A 12,547-nucleotide genomic window follows, 5' to 3' on the forward strand; every position below is an offset into this window, starting at 1 on the left:
TTATACACTGACCTTTGTGTCATTCAGCTTTAGGCCACCAGCTCTTGTTCATTCTACATTGAGATAGAGGCAACTCAAAACTGTGAGGTGAAAGGTTTCAAGAAGTGCAATATTCTATTGCATTAATCTGAATTGTACAATGTTCTGACAGATGGCCAGCATTCTGGATGTATGACCAGGGTAATGCACCACTGACGTACAGTGAAGCAGATATCTTAGAATAATTTCCCCGGAAGCTTGTTTCCTTCCCAGTATAAGAATTGGCTTGGTAGTTTGGTTTGCCCTGTTCCCATCATGCACTGGGACAGGAACAGACTAATTTGCATATAGCCAGGTTCTGAGCTGGGATGGTGCAGTGAGCTAAAAAACGGTGATGGATTAAAACCATGATCTATTGACTTGGTAAGAGTATTCTGCATCATTCAGAAACTCTGTCCATCACCACCCCCCTTTTCCAAAATCGTCATTCAGCTTTAGGCCACCAGCTCTTGTTCATTCTACATTGAGATAGAGGCAACTCAAAACTGTGAGGTGAAAGGTTTCAAGAAGTGCAATATTCTATTGCATTAATCTGAATTGTACAATGTTCTGACAGATGGCCAGCATTCTGGATGTATGACCAGGGTAATGCACCACTGACGTACCGTGAAGCAGATATCTTAGAATAATTTCTTATTCTTTTTCATAACAAACACCACAGGGCTTGGTCGCCCCACTCACTGCTGCCGCTCCTGCCTGCCTTTGCCGCCTCCTGCCTGCAGATTCCTTCGCTCGCTGCCCGCTGCTCCTGGGAATTTCCCGCTGCTCCTGGGAATTTCCCGCTGCCCGCTGCTTCTTGGAATTTCCCGCCGCTGCCTCCCTGCGGCCCGCCCCCCTGTGATTCCATTCGCCGCCCCGCTCCCACCACCCAGCTGCTCCTCCCTCCCGGCTCCTTACTTATGACGCCCCCAGAGCGACCGCGCAGCGGACGCGCGCAGCGGGAGCGCCGATTGAGCGCCGAAGGTGCGCCAAAGGTAAGCCCGTCTGCGCCCAAAGGTAAGCCCGTCTGCGCCCAAAGGTAAGCCCGTCTGCGCCCGTCCGCGCCTGGCCCGCGCCCAGCGCCAGGACCCCTGGCCTTCCCCCGCCGAGGCAAGACGACCCGACTGACCTACGATGCCGCCAATCTCAACGCACTCAATGCCGGCCGGACCCACGCCTCCTGCCGAGCCACCCCGAGACGCACCCACGGACCCTTCACCTGCTGCACCTGCAAGTTCACCTGCCTCCGAACCTGCCCCGCACCCGCCAAGACAAACACCAGCAGCAACCACCTCAAGTGCATCCTGATCAACACCCGCTCCGTCCACAGACACGCCGTGGAACTCTGGAACCTCCTCGACGCTACATCACCGGACGTCGCCTTCCTCACGGAAACCTGGATGAACGCCTCCTCTGCACCCGACATCGCCATAGCCATCCCGGACGGGTACAAGATCATCAGGAGGGACCGCATCAACCAGACCGGAGGTGGCATCGCCATCGTCCACAGGAACACCATCTGCATCACGACCGACGCCAACGACTCCTTCCCCGCAGCCGAACATCTCCACTTCCAGATTCACACCGACCCTAAGACAACCCTCAGAGGCACCCTCGTCTACAGACCCCCGGGACCACGCACACAATTCAGCGAAGACATCACAGATTTCATCAGCCCGCACGCCCTCCCCTCCACTGACTACATCCTCCTCGGGGACCTCAACTTCCACCTGAAGAACAACAAGGACCGCAACACCACCGCCCTGCTGGAAAACCTCGCCAACCTCGGACTCAAGCAACTGGTCAACACCCCCACCCACTACGCCGGCCACACGCTTGATCCTGTCTTCTCTTCCAGCAAGTACATCACCTTCAGCCACGCCACCGGACTCCACTGGACCGACCTCAGCTGCGTCCACTTCAGCTTCAAAAGATCCACGACTCACCACCACCCGCAACAGGTACCTCACAGGAATTGGAGCAAGATCACCGCAGACCAGCTCACCACCTCCCTCAGCCAGAGCCCACCCGCCAACACAACGGACCCCAACGAAGCAGCCCGCAACTTCACACAGTGGCTGACCGCCTGCGCCGACGACCTCGCGCCACTAAAGAACCCTCCCAGCAGACCCAGAAGCAAGAAGGCATCCTGGTTCACCGACGACCTCAAGGACTCCAAGAAGACCTGCCGCACCCTCGAGAATGCCTGGCTCCTCGACCGGACCACCGGCAACATGACCGCCCTCAAACACGCTACCCACAAGCACCACCAGCTCATCCGCACCACCAAGAAGAAATCCCTGAAGGAACGACTGGACAACAACGCCCACGACAGCAAAGAGCTCTTCACTATCGTCAAGGAGTTCTCCAACCCCAGCACCGGCACCAACGACATCACTCCGTCACAAGACCTCTGCGACTCCCTCGCCTCGTTCTTCCACCGCAAGATCGCCGACATCCACAACAGCTTCGGCGCCCCACCCACGCACCCAACCGTCGAACCAACGCCCCCCACTGCCACCCTTCGCACCTGGACCACGGTGACCACCGAAGACACAGCCCGCACGATGAACACCATCCACTCCGGATCACCGACCGACCCCTGCCCACACCACGTCTTCAACAAGGCTGACTCCACCATCGCACCCCAACTCCGGAACATCATCAACGCCTCCTTCAAAACCGCCACCTTCCAGGAGAGCTGGAAGCACGCCGAGATCAGCGCCCTCCTGAAGAAACCTACAGCGGACCCCACCGTTCTCAAAAACTTCCGCCCCATCTCGCTCCTCCCTTTTCCTGCTAAGGTCATCGAGAAGATCGTCAACAGACAGCTGACCGCCTTCCTCGAGACGAACGGATCCCTCGACCCCTCGCAGTCCGGCTTCAGAGCCAACCACAGCACCGAGACCGCCCTCATCGCAGCCACCGACGACATCCGGACCCTGCTCGACAAGGGGGAAACAGTGGCCCTCATCCTCATGGACCTCTCCGCTGCGTTCGACACGATCTGCCACCGCACCCTAGTCCAGCGCCTCAGCAACATCGGTATCCAAGAGAAGGCACTGGAGTGGATCATCTCGTTCCTCGCCGGAAGAACACAAAGAGTCCGCCTCCCCCCGTTTCGCTCCGAGGCCACCGAAGTCATCTGCGGCGTCCCGCAAGGATCTTCACTCAGCCCCACCCTCTTCAACATCTACATGAAACCTCTCGCAGCCATCGCATGCCAGCACAACCTCAACATCATCTCTTACGCCGACGACACCAGCTGATCCTCGCCCTCACCAGAGACCCCGACACCGCCAGAACCTGCCTACACGAAGGGATGAAAGACGTCGCCGAGTGGATGAAGGACAGCTGCCTGAAACTGAACTCGGACAAGACGGAAGTCCTCATCCTGGGATCTTCACCCTCCGCCTGAGACGACTCCTGGTGGCCCCCAGCCCTGGGCACCGCATCCAAGCCAACCGACCACGCACGCAACCTGGGCTTCATCCTGGACCCCTCCCTCTCGGTGACCAGACAAGTCAACGCCGTCTCCTCATCGTGCTTCAACACCCTACGTATGCTTCGCAAGATCTTCCGCTGGATCCCGACCGAGACCAGGAAGACTGTCACCCAGGCACTCGTCACCAGCCGACTGGACTACGGAAACGCCCTCTACGCCGGAACCACAGCCAAGCTACAGAAAAGACTCCAGCGCATCCAGAACGCCTCCGCCCGACTCATCCTGGATGTCCCCCGACGCAGCCACATCTCCAGCCACCTGAGGAACCTGCACTGGCTCCCCGTCGACAAGAGGATCACGTTCCAGCTCCTCACCCAAGCACACAAGTCTCTCCACGACCTGGGCCCCAAGTACCTCAACGACCGCCTGACCTTCTACACGCCCACCCGCCAGCTATGGTCCACCAGCCTCGCCCTCGCAGCCGTACCAGGCATCCGAAGAGCCACCGCCGGAGGAAGATCCTTCTCTTACCTGGCTGCCAAGACTTGGAACTCCCTCCCCATCCACCTTCGGCTGACCCAGGACAATCTCGCCTTCAGGAAACAACTCAAGACCTGGCTGTTCAAGCAGTAGCATACCCCTCCCCCCAAGCGCCTTGAGACCCTCCCGGGTGAGTAGTGCGCTATACAAATGGCATGATTGATTGATTGATTGAAGAAGACTGAACTATTTAGACTCGTTTTCTAACTGAACTCGAGACAGTTCAAAGTTCCAACAGACAAAATATCCAACCTTGGTGAACTCTAACTTTCCTCTCTCTTTTTATCAAGCTATAAGTTATCTTCCTTTAGGGAATTCATGTAATCAAAAGATAAAATGTGTCACTTTTTTATAACTTTTTAATAAATGCAAATAAACAAGAATGGTTTGTATGAATGACAGTCACAAGCATTGGACATTGTGTTGTTTCAATCTAGCACATTTTGGTTAAGGTTCACAGCAGTTATGTTGCATTTTTCAATTACCACAATATTTTACCCTACACCTCTCTGATTTGAGCAGTCTTAGTAACATGTTTTCACCTGTTTTCTGCAACATCTTTTTGCAGGCCTTGGCATGCTTCACTATGCAGCTGGGCCACTATAAGGTGATTTAAAACATTCTTGACGATTTTTTAGGATTTAAGCCCTGATTTTGAGTTACTTAAAGTTTACTGACAGCTGCACAAACAGTGGTTGAAATTCAAATTGGGTGGTATTTATTGCATCATGTATTTACCGGGTGCATTAAATAACATATCCTTTGTTATATTTCATTAGGTCAAACCTTCTTGAATAATTGTACAGTATTTACTATGCCATGCAGATTTTGGTGTGTTAAGCACCAAAGCCTGCATGTTATTGCCTAAAAACTAGGAAGAGGTGCGATTTATGGCACCTGATATATATCACACCCCATAGTATAGTTATTTATCAGGTGGGATAAACAGCACATATTCATCCTACAAACCTGGAGTCAGAGACTATATATGTACAGCCACCTGTCAAGTTATATTTCATTTAAATCCAATAATGACACTTTACATGCATTTAATAATCCACAGTCCATCTCAGCCATCTCTATGGGAGGGGTGTTATAAAATCTTTTTCTATCGATTGCACTTTTTCTACAAAAAAGTCTGCAATACGATCACAAAGAGACTTTGATGGAGGAATCTCTTGTTGAAGGATTATAGGATTGGTGAAGGAGTTTACTATCTTGAAGATATCTATCTATCTATCTATCTATCTATCTATCTATCTATCTATCTATCTATCTATCTATCTATCTATCTATCTATCTATCTATCTATCTATCTATCTATCTATCTATCTATCTATCTATCTATCTATCTATCTATCTATCTTCCCTACTGGTGGGCGCCAGTAGGTAGTTATAGGCCATGTTTCCAAAGGCAAACTGCTTTTTGACATGACTATATCTTTGGTGCTGCTTGACAATTCTTAACAAAATTTTCAAAACAAAGTGTCCTGGTGATTTTTACTTTAAATGGAAAGTTACGTGGTGATCCAGCAAATGCAGGCCAAGAAAAAGTGTGGGAGGGTCAAAATAAGTATTTTTCTGAAGTTCATTTTCATAGGAAATTTTGAATACAACTACAGCTGGAACCGTGGGATGGAATTACACCAAACTTGGCAGAAAGCTAGCTCTTGGTCCCAAAAGAATGTTTTTTGTTATTTGGTGTAAATCCATTCAGTAGTTTTGGAGAAAAAAAGTGTATATCTAGGGACATCGATGCTTTGAGGATCTAACAGTCCCTGTGCTCAAAATTGATTGGCTGCCACCACTTCAAACAGGAAGTGTTAGTAGCCATCTATAAACTTTTAAAAAAAATAAGAAAAAGGTGCAGAGTAGGAATACCCTGACTCCCTAGATGCGTTGATGGGGTCCCAGTGGCACCATGCCACGGCATAAAAGCCTTTTTTTAGCAAAAAGCTTTAGGCGGGAGCCTTGCTGGGTCCGCCGTTCCCACCAAAAAAAAGAAGCATGGTCTCTCCTGCTCTTGACTATTGTTTAGCCTCCGGGTGGGGTCAGGTTCTGGGGCATCAGGGATTATAAATGTGCAGGGGTGCCAGAGCAGCACTCCCCACATACCGGGTGCTGCCACCTCCTTGGGGCAAATGTAAAAATAAACTGAGTATCAAGTCATCAGTAAATGGCATGAAAAAATCAGCGAAGCGGAGTACGAATGTGGGAGGAGCTCAATATGACATCTGAGTCTTCCTTAAAGAATTTATTGTCGAGAACTCAGCGTGTAGTCTCCATCCGACATCAACCGGCCCGAATTACCGCGATGTCGGATGGAGACAACACGCTGAGTTCTCGCCAATAAATACTTGCAGTTACAGCTCTTGATTCCTCTTGTGAATTTATAATTAAATAAACAAACTTTCTGCTTACGTTGAAGACAAAGAGGATTATCAGGCTGTACAGCTTTTTTAAGAAATTTGTGCTAAGTGGTTGCTTCCCACTCCTGAAGCTTTTAGTCCTGATGATGACCCCGAAACCATCTGGGGTTGAAACGCCGTTGGCGCCTCCAACATGGCCTAAATCATTGAGAACATCAATGCTTTGATTATATTTTGTGTTGATTGTTGTATAAGTCTTTCCCTCTGCCATTGTGTGTGTTTTATGATTTTTTTCACATGTCCTGTTTTTTATATTGTGTAGGAGTGTAATTGTTTTAATGGTTTTTGGGTATGATTAAAACTCTTTATACATTGTACATGGCTCCTTTTGGTATCATGGTTTTCTCTGGCCTCTCTTTAGCTGTTTCTTTTTCTTTAAATTTTTCTGTATGCATGATGCACATTTATGGGTACCTAATTTAATGTGTGTATGAGTATTGCTCAAGAGCCACTGTTTGGACAATTATTATTATAAGCCCTGGCTCTTGTACTCAGGTTGCCCCTGTGTTTTGAAAAAAATCAACTCTATAGCAGCTGCAATCGGCCGGATTCTCCATTTGAGACTGCTAAAATGTGTTATACATGTGGCCTTCATTTCTCTTCAGTAATGCGAGCAGCTAATAGTGGACTTGGGATGCATCTCACAGTGAGGACCCCGGCTGGGACCGCTGGCTGACAAAATGATGTAATGTAAGTGATAGCACATAGGAGGATGGAAGAGAATTGGTTATGTTGGCACTGAGCAACAAAAGTGCAGAAGGGGTGGTACAAAAGTCTTTGTGTGCAATGTCTTTGCATGGAGTGACCCAAGCAGGCCCAATGCACTGGAAGAGACATTGCGCTGTAGACAGAGTTTAAAGCACTCCATAGGTGCAGTTATACACCTAAAGTTCTTATGAAATGGAACGTCCATTGGAAGAGAAAATACTCCTGTGGGCTGATTTAAAATTAGAATGACACTTTCTTAAACAATGACTGAAAGGGGTCTGACCAACAGCAACCAAAAGATGATGGGGTCCGATCCAACTCTCCTCTCTGTATATTTTGTATTCAAAACAGAAGTCCTTCCCACATCAAAGTACTCAAAAAGCAAACCTACAACCTCCTTTTGAACAAATAAATTAACCATATTGCACCTTCAAAATATGTGTGCTGTATTTGACAGGGGTTTGTTTTGTGCATCTCTTACTATTTTTCTTACTATGGTCACTAAATTATCTCCTAAATTATCTTGAGGTTCATGGATAGTATGCCATGTGCATTTTTGGACAGAATGGAGTATAATTGTGTTTTAAAATATCTCCTATGGTGGAGTTTTAAAGGCAAATCGGAGAGACAATGGAAAGCTAGTTGCAATGTATGTGAAAACGAATAACCTAATGCACACATAGTTGTCAGCCATTTTCACAAACATGTATTAAAACGGTAGTTTACATTTCCAAGCCACTTGAAACAAAATAATTAGTAGTCAGGAACCTCTTTATTGTGTTCAAAATGTGATTGTGCTTTCTTTGTATTTGCTCATTTTGCCTCATTGTTTACTTTGTTTATACTCTAGTTAATGTCCATTATGAGATTCCAAGTCTCATATTTTCTCTTTGCTTCCTATGTGTGTATCTTTTATGTTGTTAGTCTGCGTTCTGATTCACCACTGTGGCAACCACATTGCTAACGGGTTGCTTTTTCCTGCCAATGCCTTAACCCAGCTTTGTTTTGTTGGCTAGGGTTCTTTATATGCAGTAATGCACTACATTGTTTTCTTAACAGGCATCCGAAAAAGCGTTGTTGACACTTCAAGTGAGCTATGGCATAGTGTTCCCAAAAAGAACTCAAAATGTATTGAATATATTCTTTTAAACTTTGTCATAGTAGGAAATATTTGCACATTCTACCTATCGCTCACTCGTCTTATACTAACATTATGCTTGGTATTCATGTTCTTTTGGCTCACATCATAAAATATATATTTGGGATGCAACATGATATATTTCATTTCTTAAGTGTATGTTGAAGGCTTGTTTATTGTTTGGGTTGTTTACCCTGTGGATTTTGTATGCCTTTATTTGAATATTCATCGAAAGAAGGGGAAAACAAATGTAAACAAAACAGAAAATTAAAAAGAATATATGTGCATGGAAACAACGGAACAAAGAAATTAAGAAGAAAAGCTGAGACGTGAAAGAAAAAACTGTGAAATCGAAAACGAAGAGGAGAGCGGCAAAAGTGAAAATAAGAGACGGGGTCACTATATTACCCAGAAACACCAGAGGATATGGTAATGGAAACATGTAGAAAGGAGAACAACATCCATGTGTAGAAACACTAATCCAATAAGTCCTAGATTGCTTCTCGAATACCATCAAACAGATATAATGCACAGCTTAATTTGTAGATAGGGTTTTCTTAGGCTGCCTGTCTTGAATCCGGTTATCAACACATGGGCCCCTGCCCTCTCTTCTATATTCCTAGAATACGTCTTTTGGTCAGCATAACAGTATTCCATTAAAAAAAATTGTGGAGTTTTCAGAGTAAAAAGGTTGATCATCAAATGAACTGCAAGTTTCAAGCAGTGAGCAGAAGTGATCACACCAAGGGTCTTATCACATGATCTGTTTTTGTCTGGGATTGGCTACATAACATAAGCGGATCTTAGACAATAGTGTGTGAATTTGTTAACACAAAACCCTTGGCATTATTTTAACTCCCCCCTGCTAAATTGCGCAATGCTGGATCTGAGCACGTAGATCCCCAATTAATGTATTTTTTTCATTTTTGCTATGGTGTTCCACTGTATACCGTTTTATACAACGAATCCAAATATCACAGACCTTTTGAGGACTAATATAAAGCAGGCTACATCATCCTGCCACATCCTTCTTTGCATAACTTTCAAAATGCACCTGCTTGCTGTAATGTCTTAAGAAAAACACTGTCGAAAGTCAGCTAATAATGTAAATATAATTGACTCTTTAGTTTCTCTGCTGCAAGCCAGAAGGTTCCACTTTCTCCCCCACCACTCTACAATGCCCGCGTGCTTACATTGACACAAGTGCGGCAGAATTACCAAGTCCATTTACAATTGTGCACAGAGGACTCTCAAATTCTCGTTACATTAGGGAATACTTTAGCTGACCGCTCAAGCGTTACCAAATGTCTCGTACCACTTACACCGAATGTAAGAAGACTTTCAATGCTACACCATAACCAAAATTGAAAACCGGGCTCTAACCATTCTTAAGCTGCATTTTGAAAGGTATACTAGTAATGGAACACCTCTCAGCAATTCAAAATGAAGGGGCCATCTTTGACACTGACCTCACCTTCACCCCAGAGAAAAACAATATTAAAGACATCCAGCCAGGTATATGGCGGAAAGGCCACATCTTCTTCCATACCAAAATGGAATGGAGCTAAACCCAAACCTTTTTAATGGTCCGCTTTAGTGATTGCCAAACCTTGTATACACTGATCTTCACAGAAATACTTAGGAGAGGACATGGGGAGTGGAGAATCAGGCTTCCGCACTTTGCTACCATCTCAATCTCAGGAAACAAGTCCATGTGAACAAGCCAGTGATTTGTTCCTGTGAGTCTACAATTGATCTAAATTCAAGTCCTGCTTTTTAGAAAACTCTTGAAGATGAACTGTTCGCAACAGCAATCATGAAATATCACTCATATTGGAGAAATGCAAACAGTTATCCAGTACATCTGGTTCAACTTTAATTATCTTAGGTAATGTCTACTTTGTATGCTGCTCTACCACTCAAGTTAATATGCTTCTAGCAAACCAAAGTGATCACAAGATGAAACGTCAGTGCATGAGAAAGCTTTCTAAAGAGAAATGTCACAGTCATGGAATATATAAATTCGCCAATCTTTGCAGAATCTACCAAAATGTGAGTTTTGCTGTTCCTAGGAACACACGGCGTTTACAAGTAAATACTGACAAGAACTGTGTTTTCATATGTTTGTCTCATGGTATGTATTTCCTTTTCTAGCTAATTTGTCCATTTTTGTTCTACTTTGACAGTTGTGAGAGGATTTTTGGCTCGCCAGAAGATGTTACAAAAAATGAGCATCAAACATCAAGAAAACACTTCAATCGAGGCGTTCCTTCGGAATGCAGAGGACATGGGACTGGAAACCTACCATGCATTGGTGATCCAGAATGCTTCAGATATAGCCCGGGAAAATGACCGGTCACGGAATGAAATCAACTCAGCTTACGTATTGGAGGTCACTAAACAACAAGAAGAATCTTCCAAAAGGTAACTTGAAAAGTATCTTTGTATTACCTGTCCACAAACACAAGTTGATAACATTCACAGTGGAGGGCCACTTCACTATATCGGTGGCAAATACTTGTATGAACAAGTATATATGCACATGATTGTTATTTCAGGTGTGTGAGAACTCAGGTCTGGTGGTACCAGGGCAGTCAGAGGCGCTGGTCTCCTGGGTCCCCGTAAAGCAGCTACAAAAGAGGGACCAAGTACCCCTTACAGGACTTGCCTTTCACAATAGCAAGGCAGGGCATTGAAAGGCTTATTCAGAGCAGCTGTCTAGAGCTGGAGTCTGAACACTTATTAGTCAATGTTCGGTCACTGGTTCTACTTTTAAAAAGAAAAACTACTTTATTACGCACAAGACTAAATACTAAACACAAATTAACATATATATATATATATATAGACTGGGAGGGGAAATGACCTTCTGGACACGCTCTAAAGGTCCTCATATTATGCATGTGGCGCAGAGCAAAGAACGGTCACCCAAGTAAAATAACTCCCCTGGATGTACACAGGACCCCTATGCCGGAGGCACTTCTACTAGTCTGCGCACCACTAGGACCTAATCTGCAGAAACTCAATATCTCACCTTAACTGCCGGTGAAGGTTGCACTGATTAAAACATAAAGTCATGAAATTATAGAGCAGAACATAAACCGTTCAATCACAAAAAATCAAGGTGGTGTCAAAAATAGCCACTGATTTAAAATTGCATTCATACCAGAAATACAAACTGATTTTATCTTATACCTGAATATAGCTTTGATGCAGCCAAGGCAAGGCCTGCCCGGCTGTGTCTGCAGTCCCCAGTGCAGGAGCTTCTAGGGGAGCACAGGAGTGACCTGGGCGGTCCCACTGACTCAGGGTCACGTTAAGGAGGCCCAAGAGCACCCTTGAGGACAAGGAACATTCTTTTTGGATCCCTCTCCCCCCACAACACCCCTAATGGTAAACAACAATGAGGGGATAACAGATTGTTTAGTTCCTTGGGCCAGCAGTCCTCCTTGGAGTGGCATAAAAGTCTCGCAGAGACCAGGTGTTGTGCAGCAGTAGACGCCGGCCTTCCAGGCACCAGTACAGCGACGAAAGTGCCACATGCAAGTAGCAGATTAGAATGCAGATTTCTACACCCTGGTGCCCTTCTTATACAGGGTTTTCAGTGATTTGCCCCTGGTAGAATACTGCAGCCTCCTGAAGTATTTTTTGATGGGGCTACTTGGCCTCCAAAATGTTGATGGTTTTCTTAAATGAATCTTCCCTCATTTGAAAAATAGACTCAAAGTCCAGGCTTTCTTACCACGTCCCTGGAATTTATTTGCTCCAGAGTCTTCCTTCAAGTAGTGTCTCACAGCCCTTAACACAGACTGCACTCACTGCCAACATTCCCAGGCTTTAGACCACTAGCCACTTTCAGAGTGCCTATATGCCTTGCTGGAGATTGCATTACACCTTTCCACGGCACATCCAGCCAAAACTAGTCCACAGGATTCAAATTTCCTAGGAAATCCAGCCTCTATTTATCCTCAAGAGGGAGTGAGGAGGCACGTTCAGCTGGTCCTGGGGGCCATTTGAGTTTAAGAAATAAAAAGCAAATTAAGAACAGGGAATCTAGAGGATGAACCATTTCCTTTCCCACCCTAGAAGGAGAGTGTGGTAGCTCCCACCACTTCCTTCCCCCCGGCAGATCTGCTTAGATTGGAACGACTCGCGGTGACGTCATGCGAATGTCACCGCGACCAGCGTTCTAAGCTGAGCGCCTGGGGCAATGTGAAGTGCCACCTGCCGGGGAGTGCTGTGGCTGAGGTCGCTGTGTCAAGTAAACTT

At 46.1% G+C, this 12,547-nt stretch overlaps 1 protein-coding gene across 1 annotated transcript in view; it reads left to right on the forward strand.

Annotated features, from left to right (window-relative positions):
* MYO16 (myosin XVI) overlaps positions 1 to 12,547 on the forward strand; it is a 2,830,569-nt gene that overhangs the window by 2,376,742 nt on the left and 441,280 nt on the right. Inside the window, exon 30 of the mRNA XM_078658257.1 lies at positions 10,465 to 10,702. Coding sequence (XP_078514383.1) covers positions 10,465 to 10,702 — 238 coding nt within the window. The remainder of the gene's footprint in view (positions 1 to 10,464; positions 10,703 to 12,547) is intronic.

The sequence above is a fragment of the Lissotriton helveticus genome, chromosome 8, assembly GCF_964261635.1.
Source record: "Lissotriton helveticus chromosome 8, aLisHel1.1, whole genome shotgun sequence".
Classification (NCBI taxonomy): Eukaryota; Metazoa; Chordata; class Amphibia; order Caudata; family Salamandridae; genus Lissotriton; species Lissotriton helveticus.